Source organism: Sorex araneus, chromosome 3, assembly GCF_027595985.1.
Source record: "Sorex araneus isolate mSorAra2 chromosome 3, mSorAra2.pri, whole genome shotgun sequence".
Taxonomy (NCBI): Eukaryota; Metazoa; Chordata; class Mammalia; order Eulipotyphla; family Soricidae; genus Sorex; species Sorex araneus.
Window position 1 is genome coordinate 165,730,743 of NC_073304.1, and position 26,867 is coordinate 165,757,609.

Below are 26,867 nucleotides of genomic sequence, written 5' to 3' on the forward strand. Positions count from 1 at the left end.
GGATAAGAAAATAAAGGGAAGTGTGGTCTATTCGCGAGGAAAATAGAAATTAACAGAAAATCATCCCTGAGGAAGACCAGACAGACACAAAATGTTGCCTTAATTGGTCAAATACTCTGCTTATATAACCTTATGTTGTTAGAGGTTGAGCCTTGTGTGCTTATATATACATATACACATAATATATAATACATAATATAAATGAACTGGAGTGATAGCACAGCAGGTAGGGCTTTTGCCTTGCACATAGCTGACCTGGGTTCGATTCCTTTGCCCCTCTTAGAGAGCCCTGCAAGCTACTGAGAGTATCTCGCCCGCATGGCAGAGCCTGGCAAGCTACCCGTGGCGCATTTCATATGCCAAAAACAGTAACAAGTCTCACGATGGAGATGTTACTGGTGCCTGTTCAAGCAAATCGATGAGCAACGGGATGACAGTGACAGTGATCTAGCCTTATTGCTGGAAACCCCACTTTCTTCTGCTTTTATGTCGTATTGAGGCTGCAGTGAGGGGCCTCCTAATCTGTACTCAGAGTGAGTGGGGGCCACCCAAGAGTGCAGATAGGGTAATGCTTGAACCCAAGGATGCAAGTTTGCTGCAGCTCCCCAATCCTGGGGCCAGCTTGGGGGGGTCTCCACTATACCCAGAAAGACTGGGAAACTCTGAGGTCCCAACCTTAAACCAGGCTCCTGTGCATGCAGATCATGTGTCCTTGACCCCTGTGATACCTCCTCAGCCCGCTGACCTCTGTGGGGTTTCCTTGGCCCCTTGCTTTGCCCGTTTCTCATGCTGGAAGGTAGCACCAGTGGAAGCACAACCAGCCTGCACTTGAGGAAAATTAAGTTGGGAGAAAATGTTCCCCTTAGCTCTGCCCTTGAAAACGGAAACACACTCTTATCATTCTATTAATTTTTAATATGAATAAAATGATGGGAGTGAATAAAATAGATACCATTATAAGCATGATAAGTTAAAGCAATCACTCAAATCGAGAATGGTGCCTTTATGCCATAACCTTTTCCTTTATTGCCGCTCAGGTATGGCGCAGGCCTGGGTTCTTGCTACTGGCGTGGCCGGCAGGCTCAGCGCGGTGACTTCTTTCGCCTTCCTTTTTGAGTCACCAGATTCAGAGAAGCTCTGTGCCTGAGTGGGTTTGGTCAGAGGTCTGAGATCATCTGAGGGGGAGGGGGTGGTGAGGAAAGCTTCTTCCCACAGAGACTCAGGGGCGCCAAAGGAATCATTTGGCAATCAACAAAAGTTTAGATTGGCTGGGAATCAGCCATCAACCTGTTAAACCGAGTCAGAGTTCCAGGTTACGCCCAGACCAGGTTTAATAATTACAAAAGGCCTAATTTGTGTCCTTAGAGAGATCCAGTTGAACCAACATGTGCCCCAAGTCCACTAGTGATTGGCTGTTGTCCTTCTTAGAGTGACCCTGGGGTGTCCAGGCATTTGGAAGCAGTGGCTGAAGGATTGTACATTGGAATACAAAGTCATTTTCACACAGTGCAGAGCGCTGGCTTGAAACTGAGTGTGGGAGGACCCTGGGGGCCAGGAGCCGTTGTTCCCCGAGCTTCCTTCTAGAAGAGGAGTTTGCTGGTCAGGAAGAGGAGGAGGATCTGCATGGCATCAGTGATGGGTCCGAGGAAGGCTCTGCTGGCCGAGCTGGTGGTGGTGGTGGACAGGGTTGTGGATAGGACTCGGACTGTGGCGGATGTGGGGGCCGGGGTGTTGGGTGACCTGCTTGATGCCTGGGTGTTGGGTGGCCTGGTTGTAGAGGTCGTGGAGGGCGAGACTGTTGAATTGGTTTCTGGGGAAAAAAACAGTGACATCAGAACCTCTGGTGGGTTGTGGGTGGGCAATCAAGACAGGGGCCTCGTCTGGTAGGGAGCTGAGGTTAATGAGCAGAACTCAGTCGGTATTTCCCAAGGGCTGGGTGTTATACATGAGGAAACCTGGGGAGTGGGGGATGGTTGGAAGGTAACACAGTGTAAAGGAACAAACATGAAGAAATACCCTCTACTTTCTCTCTCTCTCTCTCTCTCTCTTTCTTTTTGGGTCACACCCGGTGATGCACAGGGGTTACTCCTGGCTCTGTGCTCAGGAATTACTCCTGGCAATAGCTCAGGGGACCATATAAGATGCTGGGAATCGAACCCGGGTCGGCCGCATGCAAGGCAAACACCCTACCTGTTGTGCTATCACTCCAGCCCACTCTCTCTCTCTCTCTCTCTCTCTTTTGCTTTTTGGGTCACACCTGGCCATGCTCAGGGGCTACTCCTGGCTCTGCACTCAGGAATCACTCCTGGCGGTGCTCAGGGGACAAAATAGGATGCCGGTGATCGGACCTGGGTCAGCTGCTTGCCAGGCAGATGCCCTCCCTGCTGTCCTATCACTCCTTCCCCTCCACTCTGCTCTTAAGGTCTACAAAGTCCTATGGGGGAAGGAATTTGTACTGATTTTTTTTCTATACAAATAGAGTTTGTTATTAGTTGGGTAGCTGCCCTCATGTTATTAATATTGTGTTAGATCAAGCAGGGCGAGTATGGTCCAGATGGGCCGTATTTTGTTTGGGTGGTTGCGTGTCGTCTTTTCTCCCGTTCCATTCTCTTTCTCTCTCTTTCCCATCTCCCCTCCCCTCCTCTTTCTGTTCTTCTGCTAAAACTAGACCTTGGCAGTGAAACCTTTATGGGTCTGCATGGATCACAAAGGAGGTAATAAGGGAAAGTTAGTAGGGAAATGCCCAATGACTTGGGCCCCTGCATTCTTCAGCCTGCCTTGGGTGCCTTCCAGTTCTGTGATATTGTCTTACCGGTTAGCACTTCTCCAGGGTAACTTGCCCTGCATCTCATTCATCAGAAAGTCGGAACACAACAACTTTATCTTTTTTGTTTGTTTTGAGGTATGGGGATTGAACCCAGAGCCTCACACGTGCATGGTAAATACTCTCCTTATTAAGCCATATCCCTGGCCCACTCCTTCCTTCCTCCCTCTCTCCCTTCCTCCTTCCTTCCTTCCTTCCTTCCTTCCTTCCTTCCTTCCTTCCTTCCTTCCTTCCTTCCTTCCTTCCTTCCTTCCTTCCTTCCTTCCTCCCTCCCTCCCTCCCTCCCTTCCTTCCTCTCTCCCTCCCTCCCTCCCTCCCTCCGTCCCTCCCTCCTTCCCTCCTTCCTTCCTTCCTTCCTTCCTTCCTTCCTTCCTTCCTTCCTTCCTTCCTTCCTTCCTTCCTTCCTTCCTTCCTTCCTTTTTTGGGGGGGCCACACCCAGGGATTGAACCTGGGTCAGTCGCTTGCAAGACAAGAACCCTTCTCTCTGTCCTGTTTCTCCAGCCCTACTTTCTTTTTCTTTTTTAACCAAATTTTATTAGCATGAAGCTAAGGAGCCCTGACTATGAATATTTTATTTTCTTTCTTAGACTTTCTATGATTGTTCATCACAAAAGTGTCTCAAGGAAGTAAATAGCCTCTTTTTTTCCTGTCGGGGGAGCCATGACACAAGCAGCGCTGTCATGTACAGACTGGTCAGGCAGAATGACTTTACCCCTCGGGTCAGGTCACATCTGCAGTGTATAGCACATACCACCCATGTTTGGGGCTCCCCAAGAGGACTGGTTCTCTGCGCACTGAGAAGGATTAATATTTCTTATTCTCGATTAGTTGTATTTTTTAAAAAGTCATTAAAAATTGTATCTTTATAGCTGCTTAAGAAAAGTGGAAAGAGGGGGATGGAGTGATAGCACAGTGGGTAGGGCATTTGCCTTGCATGCGGCCAACCTGGGTTCAAATCCCAGCATCCCATATGGTTCCCTGAGCATCGCCAGGAGTAACTCCTGAGTGCAGAGCCAGGAGTAACCCTGTGCATGGCCGGGTGTGACACAAAAACAAAACAAAAAAAAGTGGAAAGAAGGGCTCTAGAAATGCCGCCAAGGGTTTAGACCCGTTTCCTGTTCCTTCTGAACCTCAGTTTCTTGACTTTGTCTTAGCACCCAAGAAGGGAAGCTACAGAAAAGAGAGGGGCGAAAGAGGAATCCCAGGGTGGGGTGGGTGATGAGACCCGGTAAGGGGTCAGTAGACATTGCTTCTGGTCATGATGGTGGACAAAGGCCACACGGAGGAAGAGGCAAGTGTCCACACATCTGTGCTCTCGGCCCCTTGTGGAAATCTTTTCCCGCCCCCAAACCTTTGCTCTAACTCTGCTCCACCCTCCTAGGCCTTGTGTGAGTGGGAATTCTTAGTGCAAATGAGGAAGGAGTCACTCCCCTCTCTCGGGTATGTACATGGTGTTGAGTAGATATTGCTCCCTTCGAAGCAGGTGACATGAGAACTTCTGGTCCCGAAAATTGCCCGGTGTCTCGGGAGACACGTGATATAATCAGATAGGCTTTGAAGACCACATGTTTTCTAGGGCGCCCACAGTAAAATTTCCCAGGCTGGTTGAGCTCACTGGCAGATACACACATAGTTAGCAGAGAAACTTACCTTCTTTTAGTTCCAGGGAAGAAACGGTAGCTGCCCTGTTTAAGTTGACGACGAAGACTCTGTAGAGGGCAAATCAAGGCAAGAGAAGTGAATGGTAGGCTGGTGTGATAGGACAGCGGGTAGGGCATTTGCCTTGCACACAGCTGACCTGGGTTCAATCCCCGGCATCCCATATGGCCCCCTATGCACCTCTAGGAGTAATTCCTGAGTGCAGAGCCACGAGTAACCCCTGAGCATTGCTGGGTGTGACCCAAAAAGAAGAAGAAGAAAAAAAGTGTAGTGAATGGGGAGGACATCAGCTCAGCACATGTTTCTGCCTTCCCAAAGCTTCCAACTTCAATTCCTTCCTTCTCACTCTCTTACAATTAGCACATTATTCAATGCTGGTCTACTCTTTTATTTCCCCCCTTTTGGGCCACACCCAGCAATGTTCAGGGCTTTCCCCTGGCTCCATGCTCAGATGCTCAAGGATTCCTCCTGGTTGTGCCTACAGACCAGGTAGGGTGCTGGAGACTGAACTATAGACAGCTGCGTGCAAGGCAAACATCTTAACCCCTGTGCTATCTCTCTCGACTGAAATATTACAGTTTTGGTGAGGACTATATCATGTCTGTCCCCACCCCCATCCAATTGCTGTCACTAACTCCATAGGAATGGTCTGTGCTTCCAGCCTTTTCCAAGTCCTGTGTGGGTCACAGCGACCCAAAGATGCAGCAGGAATCTCGATGAACTTGTTTCTCCCTTTGGTCATGTACTCAGGTGGAGAACCTTCCACTCTGTTGCATTGCCTTGCTAGGAACCTCTTTCCCTCCTACCCAGTTGGCTCCTTTAGCTGATGTCAGGAGCTGATGTCAACACACCCGAAAACTGGCATTCAGTGACCTTTATAGCTTGACATATTCTTCTGTCCTTGGATCCATTGGGTCAGACTCTCATTTAGACATTAAGCAGTTAACGAGAGGGCATGACTTGCTGGTCACTCTTGGCATGGGGCAGGAGGACCCTGGTGAGCAACAGTGCAGTCCTGATCCTTGTTGCATTCACACTCTCCTCAGAGAGGCAGCTATGGTTCTATTTACCTTTGGTCAGAAATTGTGCAGTGTCATTAGGGCTGTGCTTCATCTGAAGGAGGGACAGGTGTTAAAGGAAGAAGCGACTGACCAGCTGAGCAATAGAGCACAGGTGTGAGACCAGCTCTGATGAAGTAGAGGTCCTGAGGGTGGATACTGGAGCTCTAACTGCACCTGGGAGTTTAGGGGGTGCTTTTTTTCATTTTGACTTTAAATTTTAGGCACTGTTGGGGTCAGAGTGATAGTATAGTGGGGAGGGCATTTGTCTTGCAAGCAGCAGACCCAGGTTTGACTCCCGGCATCCCATATGGTTCCCTGAGCACTGCCAGAAGTAATTCCTGAGAGCAGAGCTGGGTGTGACCCAAAAAACCAAAAAAAATATTTTATGCACTGTGATTTACAATACTGTCAATGACAAGATTTCATGCATACAGTGCTCCAACACTTTCCACAATGTGAACCTTCCCACCCCATCTAAGGTCGGTTCTGTAGACCAGTTCTAGGTCCTTTTTCCTTTGACCATTTGTTGTTCTCTAATGATGTTTCTCTGTATCCCACATAGGAGAGCCATCATTCTAGATCTGTCCCTCTCCTTCTGACTTAATTTGCCCATTAGGGGGCTCTTTCAGAAGTCAGCAATGCTGAAGCTGAGTGATTTCTGGGAAAGCATTGCCTCCCAGCCTCAGCACCGAGTCCCCTGGAAGGGATCTCTCTTAGTTGCTGCTTTCTCTGTCCTCTATGTGGTGTGTTACCCTTCCCCCTCACCACTCCACTGCGAGACTTTGTGTATATGTACAAATGAGCACAACAGCCAGAGCACCACAGTAGGATGTGAATTAGGTGGAGGTCTAAGATCACACAGTACACTGTCAGCTGGGACGAGTGTTTTCTCTGGCAGATTGTCACTGTTCTTGTCTATTATGGCTGGCGTGGGGAAGCTTTAATGAGGTAAGATGAGGCACCATGGTTGCCCTGATTTGCTCTGGCTGGCTCCTGAGAGTCCGCTGTCATTGTGAGGCTAGACCGTAGCTCCTTTCTTTGGATTCGGCTCTGATACTGTCTCCTCCAGTGCCAGCTAGATCTGCTTCGGTCCCGGGCATAGCAGGAGAGGACAGGATGCCGGCCAGCCTCATGCCACCCTGTCCCCAGAGACTTGGTCGTTGTTCATAGTGTGTGTCCTAGTGGCCAGACCTTTATACTTCCTTGTAAAATCCAGTTTTAGCAAGAATCCTGCTTAGTAAGTTTAGTGAGAAATGTCCACTGTTGCTATCTGATGGCCCTTATTCTGAGTTCCTCATTCCCCACCATCCTCTACAATATATTTGTCAGCTTAGTCATCTCCCCATCCCCATGATATTTTTGTTTAGTTATTTTCTATCCACTCACACATTGATACCCTCCGTCCCGCTCTGACTGTAAGTTCCCACTTGCTTGTATTGTTTATAGGACTTGGATCACTTGGCCTAACCTGGTGGTGCTCTGAGGTCTCCAGGGTTGCATCTGGCAATGCTCAGGGGGCCAGGGGGTGTCTGGGATCAAAATGGTCTCAGCCACATGTAAAGCAAGTGCCTTAACCCCTTTACTCTCTCTCTTACCCCACTCTGGTTTTCTTGAAACCAGTTTCTTATATTGTGCATACTATGTGTGTGTGTCTTTATATGCAATTCTATCAGTAAAAGGATACTGATATCCTTGTCCTTGTACCCCAGGACAAAGAATGGTGAGACATAAAGCTATATTCCTTAATATAGCAACAGAATTCTGTACACCATGTCTGGATTGTATTTTGAGGCCTCCCAAGTAAAGAACAATGAAAACCAAATACAAAAATGTGAAAGCCCAAAGCAAATCATAGATAGGTTCTTACTGTAGCTTGACGGTAGTTACGTTCCGGTACATAGGCGAAATCCAGTAGGCCCAGAAGGATACCTCGTTTGTGGTGTTTACTTCATACAGAGCACTGTCTCTGCAAAGCTTGTCTGCATTTTGCCAGCTGCCCACTGGGTGGTTATTCTTGTCCAGTGCTTTTAGGACTACAAAGCTGGTATTTTTATTCACAGGAAGAGTTACTAGGAGGAAGGAATAAGGAAATAATCAGCCATCTTCACAGTAAGACCGAGGGACGAGGGTCATTAAATAAAGATTAAATGTGCAAAAATAAATAAATAAGTAAAAAGATACAAATAGTATGTACATATCATTTTGGACCTGTTTTTGTAAGAGAAGTTAAGTCTGGAGCGGAAAACATCAAACTATAGGCTATGGTTAATTTTTTAAAATTTTCTCTTTGGATTTTAAGTTTTGGGTAGTTTAGGAACTGTATGGGCTCAGGAAGACCATGCAGTGCCTGGGGAGACTCATGATGAGTCTCTCTCAGTTGAAGTAGGTCATTCGTGACCCCAGGTACGAATAATTCACTGCAATTGTATCTTCAACTTTTATTTTCTTGATTTATTTTTTGTTTTAAATGTTCTTTTCTTTCCAGGTTAAACTATCGGATTTAATACTTTTAAGAGTTTAAAACCTTTTTTTAGGTGGAAAGATATCTGTACCCCTATATTCATTGCCACACTATTCACAATAGTCAAGTCTGGAAACAAATCAAGCGTCCAAGAACAGATGACTAGAGAAAGAAACTATGGTGCACGCACACAATGGAATACTACTTAGCTCTAAGAAAACACAACAATCTTGCAATTTTCTGCTACATGGATGGATCTGGAGTGCATCATACTCAGTCAAGCGGGTCAGAAAGAGGTATGCATATGTTTCCAACATCCTACAGTAAAAGCTAGACCCGATCAGAGATGAGAATCTGCTGGCTCTTAACCTCTAGAGCCTGGTTCCTGTCTGTTCGATGAGGGGGATAGGCAAATCTCAGGGTGGAGGGATGTATGGGGAAAAGGTCTGACCCATGTGAGAGGGTCAAGTGAACCCCTGGGAAGTGTTTTATGAAGTAAGGGAATTTTATTGTCAAAGCAAAGCAAGCGATTTCCCTAGTCGTGGAAAAACTGATGCCTTTGGTCTCTGCCACTGAGGAAGAGGTAAGGGAGCCTCCAAGTTCACGGACCTTAATCCAGGTGTTGAAATCATCCCTTAAAGTTTTCTGTTTTTTGGATAAAAAAATTTCCCCTCTGACTTAGCCTCAGTACACTCCCCCACTCCCCCCCCCATACATGTGGGTTTCAGTCTTCTGAGTATATTGGGGAGAGTTTCAGAAAAATATTCCAGCTTAGCCTCAAAAGTGGCTAAGCTCCTCAAAAGTGCCTTTGGAATGATTTATTCCTTACTCAGTGCTAAGATGTCATCACCCAGGACCTGCTCAGCCACCCAAAATTCCTTCACAGATGGTCCGTCCACAAAGTAAAAAAAATAAAAACTAACCTCAGTACAGTAATATCAGACAGTATCAAAATTAGATCAAGTAATAGGATCTGAGTTCTAGCCATGTTTCCCCTGAAACTAAGCTTCCTTATAGCTCACCGTTTACTCTGCAAATACTGATGAAACTCCCACTGTGTACCAGGCGCTGGTTCTAGAACCTGGGAGCACAACATTACCCCAGTGCATGGAGATCAGGGTACCTTGGGAGATCTTTGGGAGGAGAGGAGGGAGAAGAATGTAAACACTTAGACATGGTGGGTGTTGAGCAGATGACTGGTTGTTATTATTCCTAACACAAAATATTTCTGTCTTGTTTATTTCTGATAATTATGGTGGGCTCAGCCAGAGCCCACGTACCCTGACCTGCTCAGCAAGAACCTGGCGTTTGTCCTAGTTACAGGCGTGTCGATTCTGTGGATAGTGGTGGGTGATGAGAGGTGGTGTCATCAGGACTGTCTGCTCCCCTGTGTGCAAGCTCCTGCCTCTGTCCTTTCTTCTGCTTTCCCCATCTTCCCCTCCCTCCAGGCTGTCCTAGGTCAGAATTCCACATGCAATACTATTGCTGACACACGCCACTGTCCAACCTCCACAGTGGCCTTTCTAGAGCCCTGAGGCATTTATGTCTGTGTGTCTCAGCCTGTGTTCTCTCACTGAATGCACGCAGAGCACGGATTGGGTGACCTGAGAATCTGGCCTCCCTCTGCTACATGCCTTTCCTCTCAAGGGGAGTTGCGTTTCCCCTGGGTTCTGGAGCCTCACCTGTGTGTGTGTGTGTGTGTGTGTGTGTGTGTGTATTCAGTTATTTTCCAGCTTGTACTCTACTGTGTGGTTTTTATCTCTTTCAGTTTTTGACCAGCTCAGTGCTTCAGTGCTGGACCCCTGACAGGCATGAAGTAACTACTCACTGATTAAAAAATGGTACTTCCAATGTTGTAATGTGCCACTATTTCGGGAAAAAAAAAAAGCAAACTGGCTACATCTTCTTGCCCACAGAAGTTAAAAAAAAATGGAAGCAGAGGAGCAGAGAGATGGTATAGGGATCCTGGTGCGAACCCCCAGCACCGCATATGGTCCTCCAAGCACTGGCCAGGGCTTACTCGTGTGCACAGAGCCAAGAATAGCCCCAGAGTACCCCCAACACTCCTTCCCTCCCCCCAAAAATCATGAAGGCAGAAGCTCATTGAGCATAGCCTGGATATCAGGCGACTATGTTATGGTTTCTTCTCACTGAGACCAAGACAGACACGGAGAGTCGGAGGAGTTAGGCCCAAACAACAGTTGCATCTTGGAATCTGTCAAGTCATTTACATAAATTTGCCCAATGTTCACACAAGCCCTCAAACTTTTTAAAAAAAAATGTCAAAGGCAAGAAGCTACTGGTTTGTGTGGCCATTTACTGTCTGTCCCAAAGTCCCAAGTTAGTTCTAAGAGTCCTTGGGTGACGCCAGCCAGGGAGTCCAGTCTTGTGCAACCCACGTTCAGCACCTGACACCCGCCAGTGGGCGAAGGATCTTTGCTGTCAGCAGCCTCATTCCTGCCAGCTCGTCACAGAGCCTCTGCACATTTCTGTCCTGAGAGGCAATCAGGAGCTGTGTGGGCACCTGAGGCCCTTCTTCCTCTCCTCTGTCCGCTCCTCCTAACCCCTCGGCCATGGCCATGATCCCCTGTCGAGCAGCATGCTCCCCATCTAGTCATCTTAGGGACCGAGTTCAGATGCTCCCTGTCATTCTGTTGTTCGAAGGTTCCCAACTCACACCCCAGCACCCCAATACAGCTTCACCTCTCTTCCACTGCAACAGCCAAATCCTGCCCCTCCCGAGTCGTTACAGGGAGTCAGAGGTCTGTGATCACTCCAGAAGATCACCCTTCTCCCCACCTCCTGCCAGCCTATACAAGGTCACACATATGCCCTCCTCACCACTTGGAACCCTGTCAGATGGGAGGCATTGATTTAATGGCTGTTCCCACCACGGTGCAATGAGAGGAGAGGGTCAAGTAAGACAAGCCGAGAGGACTGCGTGAGGGCAGCCTATCCTGCTGTCCTGTCCTACAATGGCATCATCTTAGAGTCTCTGCAAAGTGTGGCTGGACTTCTGACCGAGCCGGGTAGCACGTCTCCCAGCCTGGCAGCGCAAAACTAGATCAATGCGGGCTGTTACTCTGTTCAGCTCTTAGCCATGTCACCTCCCTAGTGGTCTTGGATTAAACTTGAACTTCCCCATGCCTCGTTTCTCGACAGTAAAATGGAAACAGTAAGTGCATTCACCTTTAGCACAGGAGTCAGCAATACGTGCAGCTCATATCCGTCTGTCTGTCTGCCCGTCTCTCAACTCTTGTAGTAAGAGTGGTGAAGGGTGGAGTCTTAGTGGCTTGAAGATTCGGAGTCACCCCTTAGGTGACTCTGGGACATGAGCAAGTCAACCCTGTGACCCTCCCATCACTCTGGCTGTTATCTACAAAGCGGAATGACAGTGGTACCTACCTGCGAGACTCTAGGAGGGTTGAAAGCATTCATCTGCGTGAATCACCACTTGAGGTGTTGTTGTTAGGAAAATAATTAAAAAGCCCTTGCCTTGACTTGCTGGATTGGCAGATCCCCAGAGGGAACTTTAGAAAACATCACAAGGCACCTCTGAGAGAATGTTTTGTATCAAGTATAAAGAGACCAAGACCCAAGTGTCCATTCTCCCAGGCAGTGCCCGTGAAACCGAGTGAGCCATTGAACTTCCCCCGGCTCCCAACAGCACACAGGAGGGTCACGGTCCTTCCTCCATCTGGCTCCCCAGATTTCGTCTTATAGACTCAATGCAGACGGTGCCTCGGGATTCTACCACCCACAGTGGCATTTTGTTTTATCGATTGGATGCAAAAAGGACAACAAACGGCAGCACTGTAATGATCCCTTGAAGTGAAAAACCTGCCCATTTTGTGTGAGTTCCAGAACCTGTTGTGGGCAAGCTCTGGCAGGAGCTCGGTTTGCCTGGATGCTGGGACAAGGCGATTTGTGTGGCTTGGGCTTGCACAGGGAACAGGCAGAAAGTTCTACCCAACTCCCCCACATCCTTAGTCTTCCTCTTTCTGCCCTCCACTTCCCACTTGCTTGACACACACCTATCCTGGAATTGAGAGCAGGGATGGAGGATGTGCTGGAAATTCTGGTTGCTTCCCCTTAGATGATGGAAGGCAAAAGGGGAAGTGGCTTCTGCTTACCTTTGTAGGTTTCGTTGCTCTCATAGATATTGTGATCGACCTGGAAAGTTGGGCCAGGCGAGGAGAGGATCTCTTTGAAGACGGAGCAGTTGTCACTGTAGTCCGCCATGCAGGTGGAGAACAGCAGCCCCAGGCAGAGGACCAGCCCCGGTGGTAGCAGTGTAGAAGAGAGGGCTGCCATGTCTGGGCAATGTCAGCAAAGAGCTGGGGCTGGAACTGGGTGAGACTGGCAGATGGCCTGTTTATATGCTGTGGGGGCTGGCGCTTCTGGGTGAGGTCATTTATGCAAATCTCACCCCTCCCCAAATGAACTGGTTTCTGCAGTTTGACTGAAGATATAAGCAGGAACAAACGTCCCTTGTACCTGTCACTGTGATTATCAATTCCAGTTTTGCTCAAGAAGGGGAATATACTGATCCCCATTTTGGTTTTGTTCTCATTTCAGCTTAGTACCAGCTAGTGAAGAAAGCTATTGAGAGAAGGTTCAAATAAGCTAAGTGAAATGGAGAGTTGAGAAATCAGATTCCCAGTCCACAAAGAATTTGCACTTGTACAAGAAGCACACAGTTCAGAAAAAATTTAATTAATTAAATATATACATTTATTTATCTCACCTTAATCAAACATGTATCTTGTCTCAGTTTATTTTGTGCTGGCAAGGAAATAGACTGTGCTTCTGGATTTATGTCTATTTCTTTGAGAACCACTCAATCAACAAACAGTTTTGCCCACCTTGTTCCTTGTTACAGAGACTTCTCAGTGAAAAAAAGAGAATACTAACCTTATTTTATTTTTTTTTTTTGCTTTTTGGGTCACACCCAGCAATGCTCAGGGGTTACTCCTGGCTTTGCACTCAGGAATTGCTCCTGGCAGTGCTTGGGGGACCATATGGGATGCCGGGGATCGAACCCGGGTTGGCCGCATGCAAGGCAAACGCCCTACCCATTGTGCTATCGCTCCGGCCCCCATAACCTTAAATTTTTTTTCTTTTTCCTTTTTCTTGGGCTGGAGAGATGGGGCGCCTAAGATATTAAGGTGCTTGCTTTGCATGTGGTCATCCCAATTCTGTCTTCGCCATCACATGTGGTCCCCAGAGCACTGCTAGGAGTGATCCCTGAACACAAAACTGGAGTAACCCTGTAGTACTGTGACCCCCAAACTTTTTTTTCATGTTCTCTGAATTTATAATGAATTCACTGAAGAATAAAAGAATAACTATTTCATGTGACTCAACAGATAGCAATTCTACAATAAATTATAGACTTAAATCAGGTCATATTAATAAATGCCTCTTCAAGAGAAGTCCTTAGAAAACGGTAGAGCAAGTACCTGGAAAAATCCACTCCATCAAAGTAGAACACTAAGGAAATGAACAGGTCAAAATGAACTGTTTTAGAACTCTAGAAATTAACTTTCAGTAATCAGAGGAACATTTGCTCAAGAAAGATGATCAAATGTCAGTGAACATGGTAACATTTTAGCTAGCTCTATACCCCACAGCCACCCCACACCTGTGCTGTGATTGTTTCAAAAACCAGGGAATATCCCTGTGAAAAATCAGCAAACTCACAACCCAGAGTGAAAGAAAGCCTCCCCAAAGAACCCCATCACCAAAGAATTGCCACTATGTGACCTGTCTGGAAATTGCCGGTAATGCTGCATTCTTGGAGTTGCTTTATTTGACCTACCTCATAAACCTCTCTGTGCAAACAGCATTATTGCTAGGATGTTTGTTGAAAACACCAGGAGAAGTGGTTTAATATTGATGCTGTCTAAGGTGGTGACTGCAGTTGAGACTCACAAGATGGGAATGATAAAGACAAAATGGGGGAATGAGTGATTGGGGATTTTGACAAGTTCCCAGGAAAATTGGGGCTCTGGGAAAGCTCTGCAGAAGAGCACCTGCCTTGCAGGCATGAGGCCACAAGTCCCATCGCTGGCACCACCCCTCATGCCAGGTGCAAGCCACAGCACAACAAAGTGTGTGATTCTGGCAGCAGCAACCCAGTGTGCCCCAGCACCTCGACTAAAATGTGTGATGCTCAGCTCCAGTCACACTGTATCGTGATCCCCTGGTCCCTGGTCATTGCAATAGCAGCAGAGGAAGAAGGGAAGGAGAAACCATTTCTGGAGAAACCCAAGGGCCGTGTGCATGGAGGAGGGTATCATGCACATTATGGCAAAGGCTGAGAAAGTCCTGATCTCTAGTATCTGGCAGATCTTGAGGTATTGTACAAGCAGGGAATGAGGGTTACGGTAGAATCGCAAGCTTTCTTCCTGACCAGTCAAAACGTGCCCCCAAGCCACATCCTGAGGAAATGATGGTTGGAGTGCTTCCTCAGGATGGTAGATGCATGTTGAAAGTAGACGATGGACCAAATATTATGGACGCTTAGTACCTGTATTGCAAATCATAACTCCCAGAAGGAGAGAGTACGAGGGAATATACCTGCCACAGAAGTGGGGTAGAGGGGAAGGGGTGGGGCTGGCGGGAGGGATACTGGAAACATTGGTGATGGAGAATGGGCACGGGGGGGGGGAGGGATGGGTACTCGAACATTGTCTGACCAAAATGTAATCATGTAAGTTTATAACTCTGTAACTGTATCTCACGGTGACTTATTAAAATTAAAAGAAAAAAAACCTACATGCTGAGGAACTTGGAAAAGGTTGGGAGATTTGCTGACTGGTCCAAAGCATTTAAGGGAATTTCTGTCAACTCATTTGCTGACCAGTATGCTAGCTGAAAATTCAATGGCCACTCCTGATAGAGATTATAACTTTACAAAATTAATTTTTAAAACCCACAAAACAAACAGCAACAACAACAAACTGTAGTAATAGAAATTTCAACGAAGTCTGGGAAGGAAGAGAATCTATTGTCTAGAATGGCAATATTAAACACATACATACATATTTCATTTTTTTCCTCTTTGGGTCATGCCTGGCGATGCACCAGGGTTACTCCTGGCTCATGCACTCAGAAATTACCCGTGGAGGTGCTCAGGGGACCATATGGGATGCTAGGAATCGAACCTGGTTTGGCCGCGTGCAAGGCAAATGCTCTACCCACTGTGCTATCGCTCCAGCCCTGATACACACATATTTCAAATGTTCAGTTTTCAGAAAATTTATAAGATATGCAATGAAACAAAAGTATGATCTAAGTATAGAAGAAAGCACTTAGTCAATGAAAAGTCAAAGAGGGCCAGATGTTGAACTTGCTAGACAAAGCTATTAACTCAAGCATTATAAATATGCTAGAAGAGGGGACAGAGTGATAGTACAGTGGGTAAGGAATTTGCCTTGCACACAACTGACCCGGGTTCGATCCCTGGCATTTAATATGGTTCCCAGAGCCAGGAGTAACCCTGTGCCTCTCTTGTGTGGCCCAAAAGCGAACAAAAAATGTTAGAAGCACTTAAAATTTTTCTAGATAATAATCTTATTAAACAAACAATATTAACAAAAAGAAGTGATAAAAAGAACCAAATAAAAGTTCTGCTGTTGAAAGTATAGTGATTAAAAATAAAAAATTCACGCAGTCAACAAGTTTTGTTGTTCTTGTTGTTTTTGTGCCACACCTGGAGATATTCAGGGATTACTCCTGGCCCCGCGCTCAGGAATCACTCCTGGCAATGCTTAGGGAACTACATGGGATGTCAGGGATAGAGCCCAGGTTGACTGCACACATGGCAGGTGCCTTACCTGCTGCATTATCACTCCAGCCCCTCAACAACAGATATTAACTGGTAGAAGAAAGTGTCAGTACACTTAAAATAACTGCATAGGGTTTAATCCCTGGCACTGAAAAAAAAATTTTTTTGGAGATATTAAATAAAAGGAACCCTCAGAGGGGATGGGCTCCAGCTTCCCTCCCCACCCCAAGCAGAGCTCCCGGCGGCCGAAGACCACCAGAACCTAGCTGCAGCCATGCCTGAGGCTCCTCTCTACACGTTCGGACAGGCCTCACGCATGAAGGTACCGGCAGAGGAGCCCAGGTGTGTGTAATCCCATCAACAGTCAACATCCAGAGACTTAAAAGCAAGCTCTCAGAAGCTCGCGGCCACAAGCGGCCACACAATATTTTTGGCCTACTTCTCCCTCTAGAAGAAACTGGCAATCCTCTGAGAGTTTCCTGCCCCCATGGGACAGGCTTGCAAGCTCCCCATGGTGTATTCATATGCAAAATCCAGTAACAAGCTGGATCTCATTCCCCTGACCCTGAAGAGCCCCCAGTGCAACACCGTTAGGAGGGCCAAGTCAAAATAGACTCCTAAGATCTCAGGGAAAGGACGAAATGAGATGTTACTGAGCCCACCCGAGAAATCGGTGATTAATGGGATATTGTGATTGTGATTGTGATTAAATAAAAGGACTGGAGCAGTCGCACAGTGGGTAGGATGTTTGCCTTGCAGGAGGCCGACCTGAATTCAATTCCTCCATCCCTCTCAGAGAGTCCAGTAAGCTACCGATAGTATCCTTCCTGCACGGCAGAGCCTGGCAAGCTACTCGTGGAGTATTTGATATGCCAAAAACAGTAACAACAAGTCTCACAATGGAGATGTTACTGGTGCCCGCTGGAGCAAATCAATGAACAATGGGATGATAGTGATAGTGATACAGATTTATACACTGAAAACTCTAAGGGACTCCAAATATCCTAAGTGACCTTAAAACAACAGGGCAGAACAGTTCAGAGGGCCCCATATGTACCAGTTTCAAAACTACTGAAAAATTACTACAGTAATGAAGACAGTTCGACATTGGTAGAAATAGTAGATTAGTGGAATAGAATTAAGAGTCCAGAAATAAATCCATGCACTTATGGTCAACTAATTTCTAACATGACTATAAAATAATTAAAAATGATTCATAAGAATCAGCATACTGGATAAACTTCATATGAAATGTTTACCTTTTCAAAAAAAATCTACATGTCGAAGAGCCAAAGAATAATTTATGATTAGGTTTGCTATGTTACCTTTTGGGGCTGGAGTGATAGCGGTAGCGATTGCAAAGTGGGTAGGGCGTTTGCCTTGTGTGCGGCTGACCTGGGTTCGATTCCTCTGTCCCTCTTGGAGAGCCTGGCAAGGTACCGAGAGTATCCCACCCGCATAGCAGAGCCTGGCAAGCTACCTGTGGAGTATTGGATATGCCAAAAACAGTAACAATAGGTCTCACAAGGGAGACATTACTGGTGCCTTCTCGAGCAAATGGGATGACAGTGATACAGTGATACAGTGATGTTACCTTTTATTTCTTAACTGCAGTTAGCAAATTTTAATTTCTAGTTTCATTCTTTTCTTCAGAACTCTTGGAAGGAGTTTATTTTTATTTTGTTTTCATGGAATAATCTATTGATATGGGCTTAGACTCTTATCTAGCTGGATCCTTATGCCAGAAATTTGGAAGTTTCATCACTTCATTATATAAATTATGACTGGTGTCTGTTTTAATTGTTTTGTGTGTGTTTTGTTTTACTTTTTCAAGCATTATCAATATTTGAGCTAGAACTAAAATTTATAGCCTATTGGGGCTGGAGCCATAGCACAGAGGGTAGGGCATTTGCCTTGCATGCAGCCAACCCGGGTTCGATTCCTCCACCCCTCTTGGAGAGCCTGGCAAGCTACCGAGAGTATCTCGCCCGCATGGCACCTGTGGCATATTCTATATGCCAGAAACAATAACAAGTAACAACAATGGAGATGTTATTGGTGCCTGCTCGAACAAAACTGATGAGCAACAGAATGACAGTGACAGTGAATTTCTAACAAGGATGCCAAGACAGTTTGATGGGGGAAAAGATCAAATTTTTTGTTCTCTTTTTATTATTTTGGGGTCCACACCTGGCAGTGCTCAGGCCTTACCCCTGGCTCGGCACTCAGAAATCATTCCTGGTGGTGCTCAGGGGACTATATCAAGTTCTGGGGGTTGAACCCTTACTGTGTGTAAGGCAAACACCTTACCACTGATCAGTCCCCAAGATCAACCTTTTTTTTTTTAAAAAAAAATGGAGCTGAGAAAACTGACTATCCATCTGGAAAAAATGAAATTGGATTCTTACCTCACTCTGTGTAAGAATTAGGTAAGGGAAGATGATAAAGTACATGCCTTGCATGTGTGAGGTCCTGGATTTGATCTCTGGCACTACATGGCATAGAGCACTGGTGGGTGCGAACCCCACAATTAACAACAACAAAAATATTAAGGTGAGTCGAATCCAGCACCTAAACTTGAGAGAGCTATAAAACATAGAAAAAAATATAAATCCCTTATTATCTCAAATTAAATTTAGTAGATGTAATGCTTAAAAAAAATGTTGAGGGGCCGGAGCGATAGCACAGCGGGTAGGGCGTTTGCCTTGCATGCGGCCGACCCGGGTTCGATCCCCGGCATCCCATATGGTCCCCCAAGCACTGCCAGGAGTAATTCCTGAGTGCAGAGCCAGGAGTAACCCCTGAGCATTGCTGGGTGTGACCCAAAAAGCAAAAAAAAAAAATGTTGAACTTTATAAAAGCTAAAAGCTTCTCTTTTTTCAAAGGATGCTATCAGGAAACTGAAAGAATTACCCAAATAATTGGAGAAATAATATTCATATATAATATCTCTTCAAGGTCCTTATGTCCAGAATGCACAAGAATATTTACAACTCAATAGTGAAAAGAGATTCTAGTTTTCAAATGTCAAAGAATTGGGAAACTTTCTCCAATAAAGATATATAAATCACCAATAAGTATGGGAAGAGATGCTCAAAATCATTAGTTGTTACAAAAATGTAAATCAAAACTATAAAGAGATACCTTCTCACAGCCACCAGCATAGCTATAATCAAATTCACATGGCAACAAGTATTGGCAAGGATATAGAGAAGTTGGAATCTTTATGCCTCGCTGTTCAGAATGTAAATGTTCAGAATGTAAAATGATGCAACTGCTTTTGGAAAGTGGTTTAGGATATCTTCAGATAATTTAAATTACTATTCCAGGACCCAGCAGCTCCACCCAGAAGTATATATTTAAGAGAATTCAAGACATGTCCATACAAAATGTGTACATGAATATTTATAACAAAATTATTGATATCAGCCAGGAAGCGTTTCCAGAGTTAATCCCCCCATTAACTTATGAATGGATAAGTAGCCCTGTTGTCCCATTGTTCATCGATTTGCTCGAGCGGGCACCAGTAATGTCTTCATTGTGAGCCGTGCTGTTACTGTTTTTGCATATTGAATACACCACAGGTAGTTTGCCAGGCTCTGCCATGCGTTCGGTATACTCCTATAGGTAGCTTGCCCGTCTCTCTGAGAGGGACGGAGGAATCGAACCCGGGTTGGCTGCGTGCAAGGCAAATGCCCTACCCGCTGTGCTATGGCTGCAGCCCAACTGATTTAATTCCAAATTCACCCTCACCTGTTCTGTACAATTATGAGCAAAATATCCACACATAATCTGGATCATGACACATAGTAAGTATATAATATTTGTGAGCTTCCTTCCTTTGTTCTGTTCGTTCGCTTTCGTTTTCTAAATTTATACCACATTTAAGGCAGATCAGGAGAAAATAAAACATAGGGTCTTGCTGTTGGTATGGAGACAGTAATCTACATCTCTCAGTGGATTGAGGGCAGAGAAGACTGGGGAGATGGGGAGCAGCCTGGAGGGGAATACTCTGATTGAAGCAGAATTGATCTTGAGCTCTGCCTCCAGAGGCTTCTGTGAAATGCTCCACACTGCTGCTAGGGAGGAGAGAGCTGACTCTTGGCTACAAGGAGAGTTGTTGACAAAATAAAGTTGTACTTTGATGAGGGAGAAAAGACTTGATCTTTCTTGGAGACAGAAAACCACAAGAAAATGAGGTCATGTTTTTTTGTTTTGGTTTGGTTTGGTTTTGCTTTTTTGGGCCACACACACTCAGGGCCAGCTCCTGGTTCTCTGCTCAGGGAACACTCCTGGTGGTGCTCGGGGCGGGGGTGGGGGGGTGGCGCAATATGTGGTGCCTGGGATCGAACCTGGGTCTGCTGTGAGCAAGGTAAGCACCTTGCTGCTGTATTCTCATTGCTCCATCTCTCTGGCCCCAGAAAAGGAGCTTTTGTTAAAGTGTGCACATCAGCATTTCCCTTTATTCTTCCATTCCCTTCTCTAGAAGTTTGAGTTCTGATTCCCTAAAACTCATGTAGAAAACTCCAGAAAGGATTTTAGGATAGAGCTTTTGAGACAGAATGTGGTTCAGGTCAGCTGAAGCATCTTGCTGGCACAGTCTGCGATTCCGTGGGTCCGAAGTATGTGAGACCCAAGTGTCCTGGTGGGTGTCGGCTCCCACTCAATCGGTGCCTAATCTGGGGGCCACGCCTTAAGCGTGTGAGGGATGAAGCAGCCGATATGACTAAATACTGCTCAGAGGGATTATCTGACGAATGATCGGGACCGGAAATGCTGGTTTCCTTGACGACTGGTCAGCCCAAACTTGCCAGGCTGCTAGAGCGGATGTGTGAAGGCTGTCTGTGCTGTGGCGGGCTGGTGACACTTCATGATGTCATTGGTTTCCCTGGCAAGGCCAGCTGTCAGGGAGGAGAGAGCAGTTGCTCTTCTCAAGCTCCAAGTCTAAAGAAAGTCTCTGAAATGCTTCAGAAGGGACCACTGGACGCCAGGGATGTAGCTCAGCGCAGGGGCACTTGCCTTGCGCGTGTGAGATCCTGGGTCCCATCCTGGCACGGAGGGTAGAGAGAGCCTGTCTTGCAGGCCTTTTGCTGGAGCACTAGCCTCTGGAGCAATGCCACTTGTAGCCACCGTGGTGCCCAAGCTGGGAAGGCAGCGCCTGCCGGGGAGTGCAGGGAAAGTTCCTCCTCTGCAGTTCCCTGGAATGTTTTTTTGCTGATTTGTTTGTTTGCATTTGGGGGACACACCCAGCAATTCTCAGGGGTGATTCCTGACTCTGTGCCCAGGTATCACTCCTGATGGTGCTCGGGGGACCTTATGGAATGACGGGATCAAACACTGGTCTACCACATGCAGGTTAAGAGCCTGACTGGATGGACAAAAAGTTACTCGTGCCCCTCCCTGGAGCTTCTGATCAGATCTCCTGTATGTGTGTGTCAGAGGTGTCAGGGGCTGCCCTGGCAACCGTGAGAACCGGGAGCCACGCACAGGCTTGGGGCTCAGAGAGCCTCAGTCCCAATCCTGCCTCTCATGTTCCCTCCCGACTGCCTGTGGCTTATCTGAGCTGAATGAGTTTCCTCATTCATTCCAAACTGGAATGTGATCGGAGTTGAAAAGAGAGAAGTCAGTCACCTGCCCGTCGTTGTTCCTGGCCAGAAAGTGGCGTTTCCTCACTGCCCGTGAAGGCTCGGGAGCAGCTGTGTGCCTTGCCCTCCCCCCTCAGGCTGCAGCCAGTGTTTCTTCAGTAAGATTCGACTCAGGGGTTGTATCTTTGGCTTTACTTTTGAGGATCCCTTACTATAGATCCATTTGCTTCAGGGGCCAATCGAGTGCTCAGCTTTTCAGAAGAGGTAGAACATACTTCTCCTTCCCTGAGGCGTCACACTTCCATAGAGAGGTGTCATACTATTGTTAGTCTCAATAGACTAACAATAGTTTTTAAAAACTTTTTTATTGAATCACTCTGAGATAGACCATTACAAAGCTGTTCATGATTGGATTTTTTTTCATACATTATTCCAATACCTATCCCTCCTCCAGTGTACATTTCCCAAGACCAGTGTCCCCAGGTTCTCTCCCATCACACCCCCACCCCCTGCCTGCCTCTATGGCAGGTGCTTTTCTTCTCTCTCTCTCTCTCTCTCTCTCTCTCTCTCTTTCTGCACTTTTATGTTCATTGCAGCACTATTCACCATAGCCAGAATCTGGAAACAACCTGAGTGCCCAAGAACAGACAAATAGATAAAGAAGCTATGACACATCAACACAATGGAATACTATGCAGCTGTCAGGAAAAATGAAGTCACAAAATTTTCCTATAAATGGATGGACATGGAGAGTATCAAGCTGAGTGAAATGAGTCAGAAGGAAAGGGACAGATATAGAATGACTGAATTCATTGTGGTATATATATATGTGTGTGTGTATATATATATATATATATATATATATATATTAGAAGACTAATATCCATAGCCAGGGAAAACAAGGGTTAGGAGGAGTGGTCAATGATTGGAACTAATCACAAGTGTGTGTGGGGCTGAGGGTAGGTAAGACAGAGAAGAGACAGCTCTGACAATAATATCTGGGCATGATCACACTGGACAAGATTGAGGGTTAAAAGTTAAAATGGATATTCTTTATTTTTTTTAATTGAATCACCATGTGGAAAGTTACATAAGTCTCCATTATACAATGCTCAACACCCATCCCATCACCAGTGCACATTTTCCACCACCAGGAACCCCTGTATACCTCCCCCCATCCCCCACTCCCCACCTGTGTAGCTGATAGTTTTCACTTTACTTTGATTACCTTCAATATTTCAACAAAAAACTCAGTATTATTGTTTGGAGTTTTCCCCCAAAGTCAGACCTGCTAAAAAGGAACCGTTTCACATTGCTGACAATTAAGAGATATGAGGTTGTGCGGCGCCGCACAGTTTTGGATTTCTGTATAAAGTCCAGGGAAAATTCTGCCTGAAATTGCATCATTGCAAGCTTTTACTTCCATTTTGTGGAGCTCATAAGATGGAAAATCTGAGAGAGAGAAACCCTTCCCCGCTGGCACCGCATGGGGCAGTGGCTCAGTTCACAGTCTGGAGGCATTTCTGTGAGCTGCTGGTGTCCAAAGTAGTTCAGGTGGCCTCTGGGATCATGCTCGTGCAGCAGTGGAAAGGCCAAAATGGATATTCTTGATAACCTTTCAGTATCAATATTGCAAGTCTCCACACACTTTACAGAGCCTGCAGAGACATTTACTATTATAGTGGTCAATGGTTCTCTCTCTGCTCAATACTTGGTGTATGTGGGTTTATGTGTACATCTGTATGTGTATGTGTATGTGTACATATCTGCTCCTCCTTGGTACTGCTCAGGAGATATGGGATCACTCTCTGCAGTCCTTGGCCCAGCACTGTCAGCCTGATGGTTTTATGCGTGGACCTGGCAATGCAGTGCAGCTCAGGCCTGATGGCACTCGGGGTTACACCTGCTCGTGCTGGAGGGGGCCAGTCAGTGCCAGAGGGTGAACTAAGGACCTTGAGCATGCTACCAACTGTCGAAGACTGTATTGATCACATCTGTGACTTTATTTATTCTTAAACTGCATGACCAGAGCCCAGCTGGGTTGGGCTCTTACCTGCGTCACCTCAGGAGCTTGCAGTGGCCAATGGATATGGGTTGGGGGCGTTGAGTGCGGTGCTAAAGGCCAGGAGCCTTTGGGGACAGTCTGACTTCCCAGATTGTCATTAAACTCCAGGCTGGTGACAATCTGATCAATAGTTTGCCTGTCTTTGTTGAGTGAGAGAAATAAGAGGAAAATGAAACTATTAAAAAAAATAAAGGAACAAAAATCATTTGGAATATTTGCCTTTTATTCTGACATTAGGGTCTATTGATGCTTTATGGTTAAAATATCATATCTGTGAAATTATAGTCATTGTAGATTTTGGACAATGGATACTTCTCTCTTTAATTTAAAAAAAATATTCTGAATAAAATAATGAAGGATCTGTTTTCTGACTAGGTTCCTGAAACCCAAAGTCTGGAACCTTCCAGTAATACCTTATGTTACTCTGGCAAGAGGCAGGGATGAGTAACTTTTCAGGAGGAGTCGAAAATGCTGTCTCAGGAAGAGCTTCCAGGGAACCGTTTCTTTCTAAGTGGGAGGTCGACTCTTTTAAGCGTCTTGTTCCAGCGTTAGAGTTTCACAATCTCTTCAAAATTGAAAATAAACATCCTAATTTTAGGTGAAAAATAAAAGCACTAGGGCATTTAGGATCTGTTCAGACAGTAGGTGGTGGGTGAGGAGGTGAAATTAAACCAGAAGAGAAGTCGGGGTTAAGTGCCACCAGAATCTACACCAGGCATGTAGGCTGATGCCAGAGATCAAACTTGTGGCCTCAAGTTTGCAAGACCCAGCACTGAACCATGTCCCTGGCCCTTCACTGAATTTCTTTTTCTTCTTGATTTATTTTTTTGTGTGTGTGGGCACTTCCCAATGGTCCTGGTACACTTAGATCTCTGTGTGCACCAGCCATGCATTCAAGTCTTTCCAGACATCTCACCAGCTGCGAACTTCATGTAATTTTTTTTTAAGATTCCACTGCTGCCTGTCACTAGCTGTAAACTACTGTCTGGTACTATATAGTCACATTTAAATTTCCTTACTGTACACCATAGCGTCTCATCTTTCCTAAAAAGCTCCCTCCTGGGAACAAAGAGGCTCTGCTTACAGGCGTTTGTCCAGATGCAGTTGTGTCCATCATCGTTTGTAGGATGTTAACTCAAGAATTATTTGCAGCACTGCTTCCTCAAAATTGAAAACCTCTGACTTAAGAAATTAAATTAGACCAGTGTTGGCATGGATGTGGGGAGAAAGAGACCCTCACCCATGCTGGTGGGAATGTTGATGGGTCCAATGTTTTTGGAAAACAAGAGGGACACTCCTAAAAACCATAGAAAGTGAGCTTCCCCTGAACCCAGAAGTTCCAATCCTGAGAATGTACCCCAAGAGCAGAGGTTCTGATGGAGTCTATCTGCATGATGGTGGGAGTGAGGATGGAGACTAGTTATTGGAATTTTGGAAAGTCTGACGGTGCAGCCAGGTTGAAAGCTATTCTTCAAGTTGATATAGGAGGAAAAATAAAAAGCACATATCAGACAGATAGGATCTTCCTTAGGGACTGGAGATTAGTAGGGACAGAGGAGGAAATAACTGTTTTTAAGCTCTCTTGAGCCAAAACTTAGGAGATGATTGATTTGTAGCTATTATATTTAATTCTCACCATGACCCATGAGCTAGAAACTCCTATCAGTTTTTGAGAGACCCAGTGATGTTAGGTCACTGTCACTGTCATCCCGTTGCTCAATGATTTGCTTGAGTGGGCACCAGTAATGTCTCCATTGTGAGACTTGTTGTTACTGTTTTTGGCATATAGAATATGCCACAGGGAGCTTGCCAGGCTCTGCTGTGCGGGTGGGATACTCTCAGTAGCTTGCCAGGCTCTCCAAGAGGGATGGAAGAATGAACCCAGGTTGGCTGCATGCAAGGCAAATGCTCTACCTGCTGTGCTATCATTCGACCCAGGATATTAGTTTGTTTTACAAAAAGCTAGTAAGTAAAGGTACTGATATTTACAAGGTTCATACCCAGTCTGTCTCCTTGTAATGCTTTAATGCATTAGGGCTATAAGCTGGAGTTTGAGCCCGGGTTTCTCCTTTTAGCCTCTGCGTTCCGGCCGGCCTGCCTCTGCCATCCCAGTATGAAGGATTCCATGGATGAAAGTGATTTGGTTCAGGCATAGCAGGAACATTATCTTGATCTTCTGAAATTGGTGCTCTGGGGCTTTTACTTTATAAGTAATTCTCCTGAACTCTCACATTTATTAACTATGAGTAATAAGACACTGTTTTATGGTAGGTTGAAATAAGCTGTCTTGGTGTTTTACACCTAGGGAATAAGTGCCACTTTCATTTGCTTACTCTTGAGCAATGCTTCCCAACTGGCGGCGATTTGGCCTCTCCGGAGACATTTGGAGGAATTTTGATCCTCACCACTGATGGAGGTTGCTGGCATCCAGCGGGTCAAGGTCAGGGTGGTACAGGGCCCTCTGCAATGGCCAGAACAGAGAGTATTCGGTTCCAGATGTCAGGGAGCATTTGCTGACCCCCCCACCTTTTACCCCCCCCCCCACATATGTACACAGTGGCTAGAGCTCAGCTGGCCTTTATGCCTCCATATCACTTTCCAAAAACTGTTGGAAACCTTTGCTGACCTCAGGAAGCTGGTGCACCAGCGGCAAGGCAGGAGGCCTGCAGACCTGAACAGGGGTCACAGGGGAAAAGTCACACAGTCCCTCCTGTAGCCAGGTAAAAAATAGGATTTCTGAAGTTTGAGCACAGGCCTCTTTACTGCTCTACTCCTCATGCAGAGTGGGAAGATTTATTTATTTATTGCTTTCTAGGTCACACCCAGTGATGCTCAGGGGTTACTCCTGGCTCTGCACTCAGGTATTACTCCTGGCAGTGTTCAGGGGACCATGTGGGCTGCCAGGGATTGAACCTGGGTCAGCCGTGTGCAAGGCCCACACCCTACCTCCTGTCTGCTGTACTATCGTTCCGGCCCTGGAGGATTTTTTTTTTTTGGTCCCAGTAGGAGCCACTCCTAGCAACACTGGTCTGGTGAGATGGACCATCAGGTCCACACCTGGAGTCCTGTAGTGCCCGGGCCTGAACTTGGCCTTGCCCAGGTGAGGCTTGTGCTGTGGCCCCAGGCTGTGATCCCCAGACACCACCTAGTTTCCAGGAGCCCTTAATGGGATAATAAACTTGAAGCACAATGCCTGGCCATGGAGACAGCCCTCAATAAATACCCATTTTCCTGGTTATTATTATTATTGTTGGGGACATTGGATTGGGGTGTTCCCTGGGAGCTACCCACACCTGCTCCAGAAGGAATTCCCAGATTCCTAGGCTTCTCTTCCTCCTCCTCCTCCTCCTCCTCCTCCTCCTCCTGAGCAATGGGGCATGAGTCAGGCTTCCCCCTTCCCCCCACCTTCCCCAAATCGT

At 46.2% G+C, this 26,867-nt stretch overlaps 1 protein-coding gene across 1 annotated transcript; it reads right to left on the minus strand.

Annotated features, from left to right (window-relative positions):
• Positions 1-1,580: 1,580 nt before the first annotated feature.
• On the minus strand, positions 1,581-12,320 carry PLET1 (placenta expressed transcript 1). Its single transcript, XM_004605049.2, has 4 exons — positions 12,140-12,320; positions 7,413-7,614; positions 4,476-4,534; positions 1,581-1,810 (listed from the first exon to the last, which is right to left on the minus strand). The coding sequence occupies exons 1-4, from the start codon at positions 12,318-12,320 to the stop codon at positions 1,581-1,583; spliced, it is 672 nt and encodes a 223-aa protein (XP_004605106.2).
• Positions 12,321-26,867: the final 14,547 nt, after the last annotated feature.

Excerpts from the sequence above, each read along its gene's own strand:
- PLET1 (XM_004605049.2), bottom strand. The coding sequence starts at position 12,320 with ATGGCAGCCCTCTCTTCTACACTGCTACCACCGGGGCTGGTCCTCTGC. Across the intron at positions 7,615-12,139 it reads GAGCAACGAAACCTACAAAG|TAACTCTTCCTGTGAATAAA; the intron begins GTAAGCAGAAGC and ends CCTTCCTCCTAG. Across the intron at positions 4,535-7,412 it reads GTAACTACCGTCAAGCTACA|AGTCTTCGTCGTCAACTTAA; the intron begins GTAAGAACCTAT and ends TGCCCTCTACAG.